The 18,971-nt window shown below is 48.3% G+C and overlaps 2 protein-coding genes across 6 annotated transcripts in view; one reads left to right on the top strand and one right to left on the bottom strand.

The window, feature by feature from the left end:
* LOC122785211 (histone deacetylase 4-like) overlaps window positions 1-18,971 on the bottom strand; it is a 76,951-nt gene that overhangs the window by 12,274 nt on the left and 45,706 nt on the right. For all 5 annotated transcript variants that reach the window (XM_044050943.1, XM_044050950.1, XM_044050935.1 and 2 more), the window contains 6 exons: window positions 9,310-9,438; window positions 9,107-9,216; window positions 7,929-8,063; window positions 7,617-7,809; window positions 5,806-6,029; window positions 2,375-2,602 (listed from right to left, as the gene is read on the bottom strand). In XM_044050943.1, the coding sequence (XP_043906878.1) occupies window positions 2,375-2,602; window positions 5,806-6,029; window positions 7,617-7,809; window positions 7,929-8,063; window positions 9,107-9,216; window positions 9,310-9,438 (1,019 nt within the window). The remainder of the gene's footprint in view (window positions 1-2,374; window positions 2,603-5,805; window positions 6,030-7,616; window positions 7,810-7,928; window positions 8,064-9,106; window positions 9,217-9,309; window positions 9,439-18,971) is intronic.
* On the top strand, window positions 12,281-16,494 carry LOC122785249 (zinc finger and SCAN domain-containing protein 32-like). The gene is made up of 2 exons (XM_044050977.1): window positions 12,281-13,297; window positions 16,067-16,494. The coding sequence occupies exons 1-2, from the start codon at window positions 12,332-12,334 to the stop codon at window positions 16,460-16,462; spliced, it is 1,362 nt and encodes a 453-aa protein (XP_043906912.1). The 5' UTR covers window positions 12,281-12,331; the 3' UTR covers window positions 16,463-16,494.

Here is an 18,971-nt window from a genome sequence, read left to right as displayed (position 1 = left end):
TCGCCCTTTGAACTCCTGTTTGGCAGGAAACCTCGGGGTGTCTTGGACCTGGTTAAGGAAAACTGGGAGGCAGGTCCAAGCACCAGTAAAAATGAGGTACAGCACGTACTGGACCTGCGAGCAAAACTCCATTCACTGGGTCAGTTATCACGGCAGAATTTGCTCCAGGCCCAGGAACGCCACCAGCGGCTGTACAACAGAGGGGCTAAACTTAGACAGTTTTCACCGGGAGATAAAGTGCTTCTATTGCTGCCATCGTCTAGCTCCAAATTACTCGCCAAGTGGCAAGGGCCCTTTGTGGTCACACGACGAGTGGGGGATGTTGACTATGAGGTTGTGCGTTCTGACAGGGGTGGAGCAACACAGATTTACCACCTTAACCTCCTCAAAGCCTGGAGGGAGGTGGCGTCTGTATCTCTGGCCACCACGGTGATTGAGAGAGATGAGCTGGGACCGGAGGTGAATAGATTAAACAGGTCGGCGCCTGTCCCCGTTGACGATCATCTCTCGCCGGGCCAGAGAGCAGACGTGGCCTCGTTGCAGCGGCAGTTTGCCGACGTGTTCTCTCCCCTGCCGGGACGCACAAACCTCATACACCACCACATAGAAACTTCCCCGGGTGTGACAGTGCGTTCACGCCCCTATCGCCTGCCGGAACATAAGAGGAAAACTGTTCAGGCAGAACTTCAGGCTATGTTAGAGATGGGAGTAATAGAAGAGTCCAACAGTGACTGGTGTTGCCCCATTGTTCTTGTTCGCAAGTCTGATGGGTCAATACGGTTCTGTGTGGACTACCGTAGAGTCAACGAGGTGTCCAAATTCGATGCCTATCCAATGCCCCGGGGCGACGCACTCCTGGATCGGCTGGGCACGGCTCGCTTTTTTACGACACTGGATTTGACCAAGGGCTACTGGCAGATTCCCTTGTCGCTAGAGTCCAGGGGGAAAACGGCCTTCTCCACTCCGTATGGTTTGTACCAATTTGTAACGCTTCCATTTGGGTTGTTCGGGGCCCCAGCCACGTTCCAGCGCCTCATGGACCAGGTGCTGCGGCCTCACTCTGCATATGCTGCGGCCTACTTGGATGATGTCATCATTCATAGTGAGACCTGGGAGCAGCATATGCAGCAGGTGGGAGCAGTGCTGGAGTCCCTGAGGAGGGCGGGGCTCACGGCCAATCCAGGGAAGTGTGCAGTTGGACGGAGGGAGGTACGGTATTTGGGGTACCACTTGGGGGAGGGCAGGTGCGGCCACAGATACAAAAGACCGCAGCGGTTGCAGCCTGCCCAAGACCCAAGACCAAAAAAGAGGTTAGGAGGTTTCTGGGGCTGGCCGGTTACTATAGGAGGTTCATCCCGGCCTTCTCGGAGCTGACCAGCCCCCTAACCGACCTGACCCGAAAAGGTGCCTCAGATCCGGTCCAGTGGACGGAGCCGTGTCAGCTGGTGTTTGAGAGGGTTAAGCAAGCCCTCTGTGGGGAGCCACTTTTATACACACCTAACTTTTCTCTCCCTTTCATCCTGCAGACCGACGCCTCGAACAGCGGGCTGGGGGCCGTGTTGTCCCAGGAGGTGGAGGGCGTCGACCGCCCCGTACTGTACATTAGCCGGAAGCTAGCTCAGCGGGAGGTGAGCTACAGTACGGTGGAGAAAGAGTGCCTCGCCATACGGTGGGCGGTCGGTGCCCTCCGCTACTATCTCCTGGGGCGCCCATTCACCCTCTGGTCGGACCATGCCCCGCTCCAATGGCTCCACCGCATGAAAGATGCCAACGCGCGGATAACTCGCTGGTATCTGGCTTTACAGCCTTTCCGGTTCAAGGTGATCCATAGGCCGGGGAACCGCATGGCCGTGGCCGACTTTCTCTCTCGCTCTGCGGAGGGGGGGGGAGGGGGCTTGCGGCCGGCGGGGTCCCGGCCTAAGTCGGGCGGTGGGGGTATGTGGCAGTGGGGCTTGGTTAGAGCGGCGGCTGCTGGAGGAAAGGAAGGAGTGGCTCAGCCGGTGATCAGACCGCTGGACAGAATCAGGTAATTAGTCAGCTATATAAGCATGTTTGTAACCTGGTTCTGGTCTCTTGCAGTAGGCTGGGTCCGCACACGGACACACAGAGAGAGAGAGAGAGAGAGAGACTGAGAGACACAGAGAGTCAGACCAGCGCAGCGCAGGAGAGCGCTGACACACCAGCCACAGCTGACTGCTTATGTTTTGTTTGATTGATTATTTTCAGTTACAATAAACCAATATATTTGCTCCCTCAACGCCGCCTCCTCGTCCTTCCCGAACCCCAGTGAGTGGGAAAGGCTCACAGGCTGTAAACTAGGGCAGATGTCTCACTCTTTAATATTTCTCCTTTGATTCTGCTGCCCGTCCTCTACCTGTCTGAAGAGCAGCTCCTGCTCCGCCTGCCTTTCCCTGTGCTGCTGCTGCTGCTGCTGCTGCATTGCCTCTTCCTGCAGCTCCTGCGGGTCGAGCGGCTCCTGCTTGATGGTGACCCCGGGCGGCAGAGCCCCCACGTCTTGGTGCTCCCTCAGCTCCTCCTCTGTCTCCTCGGGGTGGCTCTGGTGCTGACGACCCACGGGTGACTCGCTGGGCTTGGCCATCATCTGCGGGAGACGGGGGAGAGAGAATGATTTATTTCATAATCAAACAGCAGGATGTAACAAATCCTTTTTCCACTGTGTCAGACAAACGGTCTCTTTCTCTGAATCAAACTCTCTGGCAGAGTCACTCTTTTCTCTGGAGCATTCTTCTTTTAACAAGCTTAATTTAGATGACTGAGTCAGATTGGTGTCTTGCTCGTCTCAAAACCTATCCGCTCTAATTGAATGTGAGTGGCCGCTCTGCCGACTGTACTCCGGGGCAAAATGTGTCTTGTTGAAGAGAGAGACATTCCCAACGCCCCGTTGTGCCACTTTTCATCGACTCATTCTGGGGGCCTGCTGTTAACCAGAGTAGTGATTCAATTGTCTATTCATTCACTGTCACTGACGTGAACAATTCAAAGTGCCATGAGCGGCGCGCGGACTGAAATGTCCTCGTGTGATTGTGATGGGAAGACGAAGAGAACAGTGACAAACACTAGTCTCAGGGGTAGGCTCCATCAGGTGAGTAGGAGGGTCTGTGTGTATAGATGAGTATGTGTGTGTGTGTGTTTCCCAGAGCTGTAAGCCTCAGGGTCTGCTGGCTACATGCCAGGGGACAACACCGACGTCAAAGCTCTGAACTCAACCCCCTCCGCTATACATCCAAACAAACTTCTCCCCCACTGACCCTTTTTTTTTTTTACCTCTACTCTCGACCCCGCCGCCCTCCTCTGCTCTGCTCTACTTTCCCACAATCCTCCTCTTTCACTTCCTTATCCATCACAAAAGCAGTGGGTGTGTGTTGAGTCGTCACAGAAAAAAGAAGTTATTAGCTTTACCAATGGGTCATTGATAAAATTAAAAGGCAAAATCCCAACCAAACATTCATATAAATGACAGGAGAAAAATAAGCATAGAATTTGTTTTGCACTTAGCTCGTTAAAGGACAGTTCTGCAATTGAAGGACAATTTGCAGATCATTGATGATACTTATTTTCTATTCAAAAATCATCACTAATTAAATGGTCTGTATTTATATAACACCAGGTACTATGCTAGTGGAAACACTACTTAAACTGTGCCGCGGCGAGGCGAGTAGAGTCGGTGGAAATACGGCATTAGCTGAGTCATGTTGTGGGCCGTTTCTTTCATCGTCAAGGAAAAGGAAGCATATTTGTTATGCTGTTGGATTATTACTATGTCTTTGAGCTTGAAATGGCTAGCACTAATGTGTTGTTAACAGCTTCATCGCTTAGAAAGCGGTGTCAAACTAGTGGCCCGTGGGCCACATGCAAGCGAGGTGACAGAATATCGACATTCGGTTTTAGTTATCACAATATTAAATGCATTACATTCAACATTGTATTACATACATATAAGCTTGTTTGGTGTTTTAATTACAGTTGTTGATGCTATTATATATATATATATATATATATATATATATCTGTTTCTGATATTAATAGATTAATTTTGCATCATAAACATGTTATTATTGTGAAGTAACCAGATTAGACACTCTTTGGCCCCCAGGTCAATTGAGATTGACAAGCTCTAAAAAAAATAAAATGGAATAAGTGGTACCGTGCCATCCCTAGTCAATACTGGCCCTGAAAAAACAATATTGGTCGACCATTATTAAGGTGTTCAAGGCAAAGAAAAGGAGGAGGCAGTTATGAAACGCTCATTATGGGCTGTAAAACACCACAGAAAAAGAGAAAAACAGAGATTTTCATTTAGTTCCTGACTGAATTCCTGCAGAATCTGTCCTTGATGTGCCAGAGGCTTTTATAGAGATGTTTGTGTGAAAAGCTGCCACTTGAGAGCTCAATAACATATGGCAAGAGTGTGAGAGAGAGTAGAGCAGAGGAGGCGGGGTGGTGGAGGAGGAGGAGGAGGAGGAAGAGAGGAAATCCCTTGTTTCAACCACCCACCTCTCCTCCAGCGAGAACTCTGCCTCGAAAAGGTAAAGCCACTGAGAGCAGCGGCTCCTGGCTTCCTCCCTGACCATAAAAGGCAAAGGCTTCCGCTTTGTTGCCATGGCAGCATCACAGTTACCTTACAGCCCGTGGCGACCGTCTCCGCCACAGAGAAATGGATGGAAACACACACACACACACACACACACACGCTGCTATACATGTTAACCCATACCTGCCTCCGCCTACTCACAAACAAAAATACTACAGAGGGAGAAGAAGAGAGAGGAAGAAAATGACTAGATAAAATAAAAGGACACACACACACACACACACACACTCTACAACTACAGCAACAACACATTACTGGCTGTGTGAGTGGCTGCCGCCTACACAAACAACTACACTACAGCTCCTGTGTCGACCCACTGTGGCTCTTATATGGCCTATTTAATTATCAGTTCATTTGAATGAAACTTCAGATCTGTGGCCTCTTCCATCTAACGGCTAATAACATGTTATATAACAAAAAACAAGATAAATCATAATTCAATATGAGTTACAGTAAATTATTAATTTCATAGTTTATGGAGGAGAATATGATCCTGTTCACACTGGATTTTGACGCCGATCCTGAGTGACTCAGCCTCTGGTCTCAACACTTCAAAATCAGTCCCTGATTCGTCCTCAGAAAATGCGATTCCTGAGTACAAGCTACTATGTTTCCATCATGGTATCATGGTACGGTTCGGTCTAGTACGGTATGGTGTGGTTTGGAGTGATAAAGTCCTGGGATATACTTGCATTTCGACTGAGAACAGTACCTTTACCTGGTAGGTGTGTGTGTACCGTGACGCAGTATCGGTGGGACGACAACTAATGACAACAGGACTCGACACAGCTGACAACAACAGTAATGAAGGACGTCCAGATGTCCTCTTTTTTTCCGGCTCGGTTCGTGGCTGTTTGTCTCAACAAGACGTCAACCACATCTTACCATACCACTTAACTCATTCATACTCAAGGGTGCCATAAAATGGAACTGTTGGGGCTGGTTTGCGAATGGAAAAATGGTACCTTACAGTACCAAGCCGAACCATTCCACTCAGTGGAAACGTGGATAAAGACGTTCCTTGCATTTATTGGGGGGCAAGATACAATCTCATGTCGTCACCCACCATCTTAACTATGACTACATGCAATAGAATCACAGAAGACGAATATTAGGTATGAAAGTGGTTAAAGATTCAAGTGACGTTGTCCTTCCTTCTGGTTAGGATCATAACATCATCTAAAACTCCTCACCTTGTTGAGGTGGAGCTGCTGCTGCTGGAACTGCTGCTTGTGCTTCTCCAGGAACTGCTGGTGCTGCTGCTGGACGACCAGCTGCTGCAGAGCCAGCGCCTGGGCGTGAGCCTGCGCAGCGCTCCCCTGGGGCAGCGGGGCCGACTGGGTCCTCCCCAGGGGCCGGTGCTGCCGCTGCAGCTTCACCATGGAAGTGGCCGACGACATGGACAGGCCGCTGACACCTGTGAGAAGAACAGGGCGGTCTTTCACAAAACACAAGGAGACAGAGGCTCTGGCCTGGCTGTTAAAGTGTCTGGAGAAGACGAAAACTGAAGCACTGCTGCAGTCATGACACGGTCCATGTGATTCATGTTGTTTGTTCAGTTGTATTTCCCAGCTGTATTATCACACTCCCTTCAGTACTTTATGGTAATAACACCTTGTGTTGTTCTTGGGACATGTTTCTACATATATATGTATATATACATACATACATATATATGTGTGTGTGTGTGTATATATGTGTATGTGTATGTATATTTATATATATATATATGAAGTTTGATACAGGTGCATACTAAAGCGTACAATGTCCCACATCATCTGAGAGCAGATGATGTTGCTGAATTTTCCATGATTTGAAAACAATGGCAACTTTTTGAATCTTTTTGGCAAGGTGGTTAGACACACATTTTTTCTGTGGGGTGACAAAGTAAGGGTTGTGTCGACATGCAGTCAGCAAATCCACACATGGTGCTGTTGTGTTGTGTTAGACCTCAGATTATTTATCAGATGTATTTGTGAACCAAATGACATCAAACATCTGTGCTGACAAACTGCGATGATATGGAAAGACAAGGGAAAAAAGGAACACCTTCATTCTTTTACAGCAATCCATCGAGATGAGGAAAGACTGGAGAGGCTTTACTGTGCAAACATCAGAGAAAAATGATTACCTGAGACACTTGTGAAAAGCCTATTGATGCAAACCAGAGAGTCATAAGGAACTCGGGGATGATATGAAACGGCAATGTTTGTTGATATAAAGAGGATTTTTTTTTGAAGGCTAAAAAACGTGATTTTTTTTTTGTCTGAGCTTAGATTTAATTTCACTCTGCTATGTGCTGATGTCCTGTGCGTGGGCGTGCAACGCGCACGTCCTTGTCTGTGAGAGTTTTGTGTGTGTGGATGCGTCCGTGTGTGCGTCACTGCCGGGCGGGGACACTGCCTGTGCCCCACGGACGACAACAGCAGCAATGTCACAGTCAATGAAATGAGCTGATGGGAAAGGGCACACAACGCAGCTATGTCACACTCACACATCGCATACACTGACATATGAAAGGAGCTCATTAGTTTGAGCTAATGAATGGACGTCTGTCAGTGTGAGGGGACCACGCATATATGTGTGTCTCCAAATAAAAGCTATAGTATAGAAATACATCCATATTTAAGACACTGTAAAGAAAGTTAACATACTGATACATCACATGGGAATATCACAGCTCAACACTGCTTTACATTCACTCACATTTTCACACAGAACATCCATGTGCAGCACATTTGCTAACACACATCTTTTATGCCCATTCACATGCTGGCGGCACAGCCATCAAGAGGAACGTAGCGTTAAGTGTCTTGCCCCAAGGACACCCACAATCTTCCAGTTGAAAGACAACTCAATCTACCACTGATCCATTGCTTGCATGTATTTTTTAACCTTGTGTGTTAATAATATGATATGTTTTTCCAATTATTAACTTAAATTCTACAAAAAAAAACTAACTGCCGCCACTTATTGAGCTGTCGATGAGCGTTACTCCTCTCACCTGTCACCAGGGGGCTCTGTGCCGGGCTCTGCTCCATGAGCACCATGTGTTGGAGGAGCGGACTGTGAGCGCTATGTCCACCTGTTCCCGCTCCCGCTTCAGCCAGGTAGGGAGTCAACTGACCACCGGAGAGGAAGGGAGGGCTGAGGGAGAGGGCCGGCTGCAGACCTCCATCCTGCTGGGCCGAGGTCACCTGGGGGGATTACAGGCTGATCAGAACTACATTCTCAGAGGTAATACCCCCCAATAAAAAAAAAAAAAAATCACAATTAAATAGATGCATAGTCAATCTGTGAGCAGCTTGGCAGTTACGTTGGAAGCAGCAGTGGCTGTGGCAGTGGCGGGCAGCCCCAGGGTGATGTTGGGTAAGGATGGTGAAGTGTAGAGGGACAGCTGGTTAACGGAGCTCCGCTCAGCGCCGCTGCTCAGCCTTTGGGCCAGAGATGCCTGGGAAGAGCATTTAAATGATTTATCCGAGTTTGCATCATGAAAAATCTCTACAGGCAAACAACACACTATACATCCACACATGGGGCAAGGGAGAGCTGCGTTTGCACCCTGCTGGCGGTTTCAGTCCTGACAGCCACAGACCTCCTCCACACTGCCTGAGTGCCCATAATGGCCGCCACAAATAGCATCTTGGCTCTTTTCCTCCTCGACAGGCCCATCATCAGAACATCCCTCACTCAGAGCCCTTAATGTTCAGGTTGCTAAGATTTAAGAGCTACCAGGAAGCCCCTGTAGTCACGCATACACATTAAAGAGCAAAGCTACTCTGGCAGCAAACGGATACATCATTTATTTATGGTTTAAGTTATGCTGTTATGTGGAATGTATACTTTCACAGTTATGATGGCGTGTCTGTGGTAGCGATTCATAACCTTTATCTGAAAATAAATAGTTTTTCAAAACAATTTCAGGTTCTGCAGAACAAATAAATTAGTATTGCTTGATACTAAAATGTTTCTTTGTAGTAAAAGTAATTTTAGATGAAGTTTGGAGGGGGTATATCTTAAGAATATGCCAAACACTGGAATTTGTAAACCACTCACTCTCCCATACCAAATCCCATAAAGAAAACCAGCAGTTTTGCATCATGGCTCACAGGAGCTGTTGATACACTGCTGCCTCCATCACTAAGTTCAAATGTGTTATTGTGTACAGTGGTTGAAATCCTTTGCTCAGTTTTAATTGACACAAACAGCAGCAGTAGAGTTGCAGCTCCTGTGTCCCTGTGAGCTAAAAATGCAGATTTTCTCTATGGACCTCAGTGTGGGAGGGCGAGCAATTTACAAATTTCAGTTTCCAGTCAGAGAACGCTGCCTACAGTGAGATTAAGTGGCGGATATATTCTTTAGAAATACAGTACTTTGCATAGATTGGCAGTGAACCTTTTTTTTAATTGGCTAAAATCTGCATTTGCTCTGTTGGTGATAACTATTGTTTATAAGAATAAACACCTAAAGTTTGTGTGTGTGTGTGTGTGTTACCTCCGTGTTGTTAGACATCGACATGGTGATGCCGTTTTCATTGGGGATGTTGTTGGAGCTGTTATTTGGGGAGCTAGGTCCAGATCCTGGGGCACTGTTACACGCAGTGTCTGAAACACACAAACAAACACAAATGAAATACACACTCCTACGACTGAGATAAAAACCTGCTGTATGAAAAGCCATGTGTTTATGTCTCCTACCTGCCATGTCGAGGGAGCGTTTCTTGGCCGTGGTGATGGGGCTGTCTCGGCGTCGCAGCAGCGGACTGCTCCTCCGCTCGCTTACCTTCTGCTTCAGCCGCGAGCGCAGCTTCAGGTTGGGCTCCGAGGCTGAAAGGAGGACGGAGAAAGAAAGAGATAAAATAACTCAATATCACTCAGTAAACAAATACAAAAACAACGTGTAAGTTGAGAAGACTAAAATGAGTGTCTTAGTGTACAAAAGTAATCTCAGTTGACTTGTTACACTTTTAGAAGCCTGGTGCGTCCTGGCATTTCCTCGTTTCCCACCCAGTGTGCCATTCATGGCACCGTTCATGGGTTATTTTTTCCACATACATGCACCATCTGGTGTTTGAGTGACCATAAAGTTTTCTTTGTGGAATTTTGTATGGCAAAGGGTGTATTTATATAGCACTTTTCTAGTCACGAAGAACACCATTGCCATTCACCTGTTCACACCCATTCACACATTCAAGCAGTGCATCAATGTGCAGTGTATTTTAAATTACACATCTTCCATACACATTCACACTCTGCCAAAACAACCATTAGGAGCCCCAGTGTCTTTCAAGTCAAGAGTCTGTTACATTAAATGAGTTCACACTTTGCTGATTAAGTCCATTAGTGATCACATGATTCTCTGCGCGACAGACGGAGGAAAAAGCAGCGCTGTGTTGTATGTTAAATCAGTCTGCAGCTGCATCAGTTAAGACACAAAGAAGCGTCCACAAAAAGTTTCAGAAGTGGATTCTTGGTGCGACAAGTTATGATGACTGAATTTCTTTCCTATTATTATTGTTATTCTGAAGGCTTCTGCAAACATTTTGCTCATCCTTTCGTGATAAAAATGAAACAATCTCTTTCTCTGAAAGACGATGACAAATTAAAACGCGCACATTGTGTTTTCCTCAATGTGAAATGAAAATTACAAGATGTTTTGTCCACATAACAATGTGACGTGCGTCCTTTTCTGAGTGAAATAAAACTTGAAAGCTTCTCACTGTGGTGTCAGGTTACATGTACATATTTGTGTAGTTCAGTATCCTCTTGTAGTGTCTTGTCCTTCTTTTTCACCATCTGTCTTGAGGAAGCCAGAATGTTTGCCACACTTCTAATTTGAAAATATATTTGTAAACCACACAAATTCCAGAAAGAAAGCTGTTGATCCACTGTGTTATTTTGTGACTACAGTGTTTGAAATCCTGTGCTCAGATTTACCTAAATGACCCAAACTTTCCAAACCAGTAGCAGAGGCAGCATACAAATAATGTTCATCAAAGTTCAGCACTGCAGCATTAACTCCCGATCCATCATCTTGTGTCTGGTTATCAGTTGTATTTATAAGGAAGTGGTTCTTGTTCCAGCTGTTGAACTGCCGTGCTTGCACATTAAAGCTCATCCATCTCCTCTGTTTCTACTCTTTTTGAAAGGCTGACGCCTCTGTTAGGGTGTAATGGAAGCGACAGCTGTGTAGCTTTGGGCAAATCAATCCAAAGGGTGGGAGAGTTACGTTAGCGCCAGTCTCACAGGCCTCTCAGCGTCAGCGGCTGTGTGTGTGTGTGTGTGTGTGCGTGCACATCGATCTGTTACGAAACCAGTTCTGTAGACAAACTGCTACAAGCTGCTATTCATTTACCGTCTCCTATTTAGATGCCCCTTTTGAACAGGACAAATTCTGATCCATTTTCCCAAAAACTTTGCGGTTACAAAGCAATTAGCTCCAATTTGGGAGCCATGTCTGATTGCCAAATGGCCTTTTGGTCTTTTGTGTTCGCTGTCACAGACTTGTGAATAGAGACAGGGAGAAGGGAACGGCATGTCACCTTGGCTCCACCAACGAAAGGCTAATGCTCTGTTTACTCTGCCCTGCCAATCAACAGCCTGAGGTGATTTCACTATTCATTATCCAATAGTTAATCATCAAAAGGGGAGCTTAATCCACAACTCACCATGATTATGACACAATCAGACTCTCTTTTATGTGAAAGCTGAAAGTATGATAACGAAAAGACACCCCGCGCCCCCAACACCCCCCCAGGCCAAACGTACCTATAAAAAAATACATTTTTCAGAGACATTCATCAAAAAAAACATACTTATTCCCATCAAGTGTCAGGTAAAAATAAATGTGTGGAAACGAGTGAAGTGTGAACCATGAGGTGTGAAGGTACAGTATCACATAGTGGGAGGGAGAGCTCGGTCCAGATGGAGGCAAACTAGTTCACGTTTTGCAGAGCCAATTTTTTTTCTACTCATGGTTTCTGACACTAAACAACTAAAACTCAAGTATTTTCCAAATGAAAGGCTTCAAAAACAGCATTTTCCTCCCATAAAAACTGTTACAACCACATAACTAGCTATGCTAACATTATGCCAAAGCTACTTTGGCATAATACACCAACTTTCCCTCTTTTTCCTCCGTTACTTATTATTAACCCCATTAGTAAGACAGGAGGTAATTATGTGTCTGCTGACAAAATATACCATCTAAAGCTGATTGTGGCAGTGGGGCTTGGTTAGAGCGATGGCTGCTGGAGGAAAGGAAGGAGTGGCTCAGCCGGTGATCAGACAGCTGGACAGAATCAGGTAATTAGTCAGCTATATAAGCATGTTTGTAACCTGGTTCTGGTCTCTTGCAGTAGGCTGGGTCCTCACACGGACACACAGAGAGAGAGAGAGAGACGGAGAGACACCGAGACACACAGAGACACAGAGAGTCAGAACAGCGCAGCGCAGGAGAGCGCTGACACACCAGCCACAGCTGACTTATTATGTTTTGTTTGGTTGATTATTTTCAGTTACAATAAACCGGTATATTTGCTCCCTCAACGCCGCCTCCTCGTCCTTCCCGAACCCCAGTGAGTGGGAAAAGCTCACAGTGGCTCCTGAACAGGGACACATGGAAGGACAATCTCCGCTGTCGCTGGCCCTTCAGCACCTCGCTGCGATGCAGGAGAGCACCATCACGCTGCAGCAGCAGCAGTCCCAGCTCCTCGCGGACATGGCGGCGTCACAGCGGGACGATCGTGCTCTCCTGCGGGAGCTGCTGCAACGCCCGGCTGCCCACGGCGCCGACCCGGAGCCCGGTCGAGGACGGTCTCCGCCCGTCGCCCTGCAGCGGATGACCGCGGAAGATGACCCGGAGGCATACCTGGACATCTTCGAGGGCACGGCGGAGGCGTGTGGGTGGCCGGAGGAGGAGAGAGCGCTTCGGCTTCTTCCCCTGCTCACTGGCGTGGCGCAGCTGGCCGCGCACAGCCTGCCGGCGGCGGCGCGCCACGACTACACACAGCTGAGGAGAGTCATCCTGGACCGGCTGGGCAGTACGTCGGAGGGACACCGGCGGCGGTTCAGGGGGCTCTCCTTTGAAGAAGCCGGGCGCCCCTTTGCATACGCGCAGCAGCTCCTGGACGCAGCGAGGCGCTGGCTCCAGCCGGGGACCCACTCCGCTGAGGACGTCGTTGGACAGGTGGCGCTGGAGCAGTTCATCGCTGGGTTACCATCGTCCACAGCCAATTGGGTCCAGTGCCACCGCCCGGCCAACATCGAGGCAGCGATCGTCCTCGCGGAGGACCATCTCTCTCTTCCCCGGCGGAGCATGAGGGAGGAGACCAGGCCAGCGACGATCCCTGCCAGCCGTCCCACTCCAGCCCCGAGGAGGAGGTTCCCAGCAGCATCGGCTCCTACACCACACCCACGCACACACACACACACACACACACAGCCGGAGCATGCATCGCTCCGGTCGTCTAATTACCCTCTGCCGTCTTTCCCTCAGGGCCCAGCCTACGTGTCTGATCACCTGGCACCCCGGGGGGCTCCTCAGACGCCAGGGCAGGTGTGCTGGCGGTGTGGGCAGCCCGGCCACATCAGAGCGGAGTGCCCGCTCATGGAAGTGGGGCAAGTGGTTCGGGTTGCCGGGCCGCCGGCCCCCTCCCCCGGTTCGGAAGGGACGTACCGTATACCGGTATGTATACAAGGGGGTACACATCAAGCTCTGCTGGATTCTGGTTGTGAACAGACCATGATCCATCAGCGCTTGGTTCGACCGGGGGCATTGTTAGAGGCATCGTGGGTGAGGGTGAGGTGTGTGCATGGGGATATTCACGATTATCCGGTGGTGGCCTCTGGAAATTTGTTTTAAAGGGAAAAAACATAGAGTAAAGGCTGGAGTTAGTACTCGCCTCACGCACCCTCTAATTTTGGGAACAAACTGGCCGGGGTTTACGAGCTTAGCAGGGGAAACCATGAGGGTGCGGTCACGTAAGTCAGGGAAATGTGAGTTATGTGCTGTCCTTAGTGGTGAGGCGGAGGTGCCGCATCCCGACGCTGCTGGGGGGGGGCACAGATGGCGCCCATGGAAGATTTCCCCCTAGCACAGTCTCGGGATGAGACCCTCCGCCACGCCTTTGACCAAGTGATGGAAATTGATGGTTGTCCGGTTCACCCTAACGCAGCACTCTCTCACCCCTACTTTGTTGTCGTTAAAGACCGTTTATACAGAGTGAGTCGTGACGCTCGAACAGGGGAAGAGCTCTCCCAGTTGTTAGTCCCAAAAAGCCGCCGAGAAACGATTTTCCAGGCGGCTCACCACAACCCCATGGCGGGTCACCTCGGATATGATAAGACACTGAACCGGATCATGGCCCGATTTTACTGGCCGGGCATTCGGGCGGATGTAAGTCGGTGGTGTGCATCCTGCCGCGAATGTCAATTAGTCAACCCTCCGGCCACCCCAAAAGCGCCCTTGCGCCCATTACCATTAATGGAGGTCCCTTTTGATAGGCTTGCCATGGACCTCATCGGGCCATTAGACCGGAGCGCACGGGGATATCGCTTTGTGTTAGTTCTAGTGGACTATGCAACACGATATCCCGAGGCAGTACCCTTGCGCAACATCTCGGCGAAGAGTGTTGCACAGGCACTGTTTCAGGTCATCTCCCGAGTTGGGATCCCGAAAGAGATCCTGACTGACCAGGGCACATCGTTTATGTCACGTACACTACGCGAGCTATACGAATTACTGGGCGTCCGCTCAATCCGGACTAGTGTGTACCATCCCCAGACTGATGGCCTGGTGGAGCGGTTTAACAAAACGCTAAAGAACATGATTCGTAAGTTCGTACACGAGGATAGTCGTAATTGGGATAAATGGTTGGACCCTCTGTTGTTTGCAGTGCGGGAGGTGCCCCAGGCCTCCACGGGTTTTTCGCCCTTTGAACTCCTGTTTGGCAGGAAACCTCGGGGTGTCTTGGACCTGGTTAAGGAAAACTGGGAGGCGGGTCCAAGCACCAGTAAAAATGAGGTACAGCACGTACTGGACCTGCGAGCAAAACTCCATTCACTGGGTCAGTTATCACGGCAGAATTTGCTCCAGGCCCAGGAACGTCAACAGCGGCTGTACAACAGAGGGGCTAAACTTAGACAGTTTTCACCGGGAGATAAAGTGCTTCTATTGCTACCATCGTCTAGCTCCAAATTACTCGCCAAGTGGCAAGGGCCCTTTGTGGTCACACGGCGAGTGGGGGATGTTGACTATGAGGTTGTGCGTTCTGACAGGGGTGGAGCAACACAGATTTACCACCTTAACCTCCTCAAAGCCTGGAGGGAGGTGGCGTCTGTTTCTCTGGCCACCACGGTGATTGAGAGAGATGAGCTGGGACCGGAAGTGAATAAATTAAACAGGTCGGCGCCGGTCCCCGTTGACAATCATCTCTCGCCGGGCCAGAGAGCAGACGTGGCCTCGTTGCAGCGGCAGTTTGCCGACGTGTTCTCTCCCCTGCCGGGACGCACAAACCTCATACACCACCACATAGAAACTTCCCCGGGTGTGACAGTGCGTTCACGACCCTATCGCCTGCCGGAACATAAGAGGAAAACTGTTCAGGCAGAACTTCAGGCTATGTTAGAGATGGGAGTAATAGAAGAGTCCAACAGTGACTGGTGTTGCCCCATTGTTCTTGTTCGCAAGTCTGATGGGTCAATACGGTTCTGTGTGGACTACCGTAGAGTCAACGAGGTGTCCAAATTCGATGCCTATCCAATGCCCCGGGTCGACGAACTCCTGGATCGGCTGGGCACGGCTCGCTTTTTTACGACACTGGATTTGACCAAGGGCTACTGGCAGATTCCCTTGTCGCTAGAGTCCAGGGAAAAAACGGCCTTCTCCACTCCGTATGGTTTGTACCAATTTGTAACGCTTCCATTTGGGTTGTTCGGGGCCCCAGCCACGTTCCAGCGCCTCATGGACCGGGTGCTGCGGCCTCACTCTGCATATGCTGCGGCCTACTTGGATGATGTCATCATTCATAGTGAGACCTGGGAGCAGCATATGCAGCAGGTGGGAGCAGTGCTGGAGTCCCTGAGGAGGGCGGGGCTCACGGCCAATCCAGGGAAGTGTGCAGTTGGACGGAGGGAGGTACGGTATTTGGGGTACCACTTGGGGGGAGGGCAGGTGCGGCCACAGATACAAAAGACCGCAGCGGTGGCAGCCTGCCCAAGACCCAAGACCAAAAAAGAGGTTAGGAGGTTTCTGGGGCTGGCCGGTTACTATAGGAGGTTCATCCCGGCCTTCTCGGAGCTGACCAGCCCCCTAACCGACCTGACCCGAAAAGGTGCCTCAGATCCGGTCCAGTGGACGGAGCCGTGTCAGCTGGCGTTTGAGAGGGTTAAGCAAGCCCTCTGTGGGGAGCCACTTTTATACACACCTAACTTTTCTCTCCCTTTCATCCTGCAGACCGACGCCTCGAACAGCGGGCTGGGGGCCGTTTTGTCCCAGGAGGTGGAGGGCGTCGACCGCCCCGTACTGTACATTAGCCGGAAGCTAGCTCAGCGGGAGGTGAGCTACAGTACGGTGGAGAAAGAGTGCCTCGCCATACGGTGGGCGGTCGGTGCCCTCCGCTACTATCTCCTGGGGCGCCCATTCACCCTCTGGTCGGACCATGCCCCGCTCCAATGGCTCCACCGCATGAAAGATGCCAACGCGCGGATCACTCGCTGGTATCTGGCTTTACAGCCTTTCCGGTTCAAGGTGATCCATAGGCCGGGGAACCGCATGGCCGTGGCCGACTTTCTCTCCCGCTCTGCGGAGGGGGGGGGGAGTGGGCTAGCGGCCGGCGGGATCCCGGCCTAAGTCGGGCGGTGGGGGTATGTGGCAGTGGGGCTTGGTTAGAGCGATGGCTGCTGGAGGAAAGGAAGGAGTGGCTCAGCCGGTGATCAGACAGCTGGACAGAATCAGGTAATTAGTCAGCTATATAAGCATGTTTGTAACCTGGTTCTGGTCTCTTGCAGTAGGCTGGGTCCTCACACGGACACACAGAGAGAGAGAGAGAGACGGAGAGACACCGAGACACACAGAGACACAGAGAGTCAGAACAGCGCAGCGCAGGAGAGCGCTGACACACCAGCCACAGCTGACTTATTATGTTTTGTTTGGTTGATTATTTTCAGTTACAATAAACCGGTATATTTGCTCCCTCAACGCCGCCTCCTCGTCCTTCCCGAACCCCAGTGAGTGGGAAAAGCTCACACTGATTTTAAAAGAGTGATATTGGTTTATTTTTAGTATCCACCTCGAAATCAAGTAAAAGTTGAAGGTGGGTACACAAAGAGAAGCAAGTAAATTTGAATTTATATTTGAATTTAGGTGCATGTATCTCCCCTCAATCACATCCAATGAAGTGTTTTCAACAGATCTGATTCAAGACAATTGACAAGAATCATGTGTGGTTTCACAAACCATCCAGAGCAGGACACAACTTTGTGTGTTTTACCGTTAACTTCGGAGGCTCCATATGAATGAAAACCGCTTTCAGAGATATTCAATTTTCTTTTATACAAAACATAATCCTGGCTCTAATCAACAGCAAATGAATTCATTCATCATTCGTTACTCAGTAACTATAACATATTTTAAGTCAACGCACAGAACTTTAGCGTTGACCGGGCTGGGCAGTGCAAATAGTTGGTGTCATTTGAGTTTTTGCGTCCTTCGCTCAAGTTGAAAATGTTCTATTTTGCCGAAACTTTTTATACATTTTATCTTCAGGGACAGTTTAAAAATAGAACAAAAAGCTTGGAGGGAAGTCAGTCTATCGCCACTCTCATGGTAAAAAATAGCACAAAAAAATGGAATGACTACGGTGTGACTTAACATCATTCTTTATATTAAAAGTAAACAAAGTATAAAGTATAGACTACAGAGAGACTGGAGCACATACAGTCACAAATGATATCAATGCACAAATGGGGCATTGTTGTCCTGTTAAAATGGGCCTCACTCAGAATTGAGGTGAAAGGCTGTGTCGTCAGTGAATGAAATCCTGTATTCAGACAGCCGCATGCTGCTGCTGTCTATTCACAGACGAGCAGCGCAATCTGGTTACCAACCAAATGCCATGTACTGTACAGTAACAGTCTGCCTGTGAGCCATTGTATCCATGTGAGGGACAGACTGCCCCAGTTAGGTCACAAAAAGACACATTTACTCATCAGTCATCAAAAGACGGGAACAGTGTCCTTCCTCTGCCTATCAAAAAGTACGGCGAGCCTGAGATTTTCCCACCCTGTCGACATGTCTCCTAGGCATTCACATACGTGAGAACATGCGGCGTCCTCTAACGTCATGTGATGCGCTCTCACCCGGAAACTTGAAGAGTTCATGGCTGTCAAAGGCTGCCATTTTGGCTGATACTTCAGTTTTTCAGCAAACTCTTGTCATGCAAAGATCACATAAGGTCATCAGAGCAATTGAACTGTATTCAGACATAGAGTTTTGACAGATTCTCTGTCAACAGTTTAAAAATAACAAATAAACGAGTCACCAAATTAATATCTAACATCAAATGAACATGTCCAATTTTGCATTTTGTGCCTGCACTCACAAATAAAAGTGAAACAGGTAAACAGGTTGTCATCATCATCATTTTGAATGACAACAATTGAAGTTTCTTGGCATCATCATCAAGGCTCTGTTGAATAAAGATGGGCATGAATATTTAATTATTCAATTATGTATTTGATTATAAAACATTGATGAGTTAATGCGACTATTCCTGAGTTTATTTAACAGACACACTATTAAAAGACTGAAGATTGATTGAATGTATTTTTACTCGAAATGCCCAGTGAGCAAAAATAAACTTATATAAATAACACTCTGCTGATTAATTACATAATAATAATTGGCTGATTATTTAATTATTATTCAGATGGCAAAAATCACACTCGATCAGATTAAATTAAATAATCATGGCAAATTAATTTATAAAAAAAAATCAACTGACAAAACAGGACAAAGATAATTTTTGACTCCTTTCCGACAGGGAACGGTTTCAAATATTATAACAGGATACACGTAGAGCTGGGCGATATGGCTCATATGGCTTAAATGACCTACAAATGTGGTCAAATCCTGCTGTAACATAAATAATCAGGCTTAGAATTGAAAGATCTTATCTTATATCTTATCATTTTGTCATAGAATTTATCTTTGTATCATGTATCTCAGAATTGGTCCCTCAATATCAGTATTGCAACAGCCTTGAAAATCAGGATAATACATCACAGATGCAATATCGTATGACAGTAGCAGAACCGTAGACAATATTTTGTCCCCATGTGCAGTTACCACAGTAACCACA

This window comes from Solea senegalensis, linkage group LG2 (genome assembly GCF_019176455.1).
Source record: "Solea senegalensis isolate Sse05_10M linkage group LG2, IFAPA_SoseM_1, whole genome shotgun sequence".
NCBI classification, from domain to species: Eukaryota; Metazoa; Chordata; class Actinopteri; order Pleuronectiformes; family Soleidae; genus Solea; species Solea senegalensis.
This window is presented reverse-complemented; position numbering and strand designations above follow the sequence as displayed.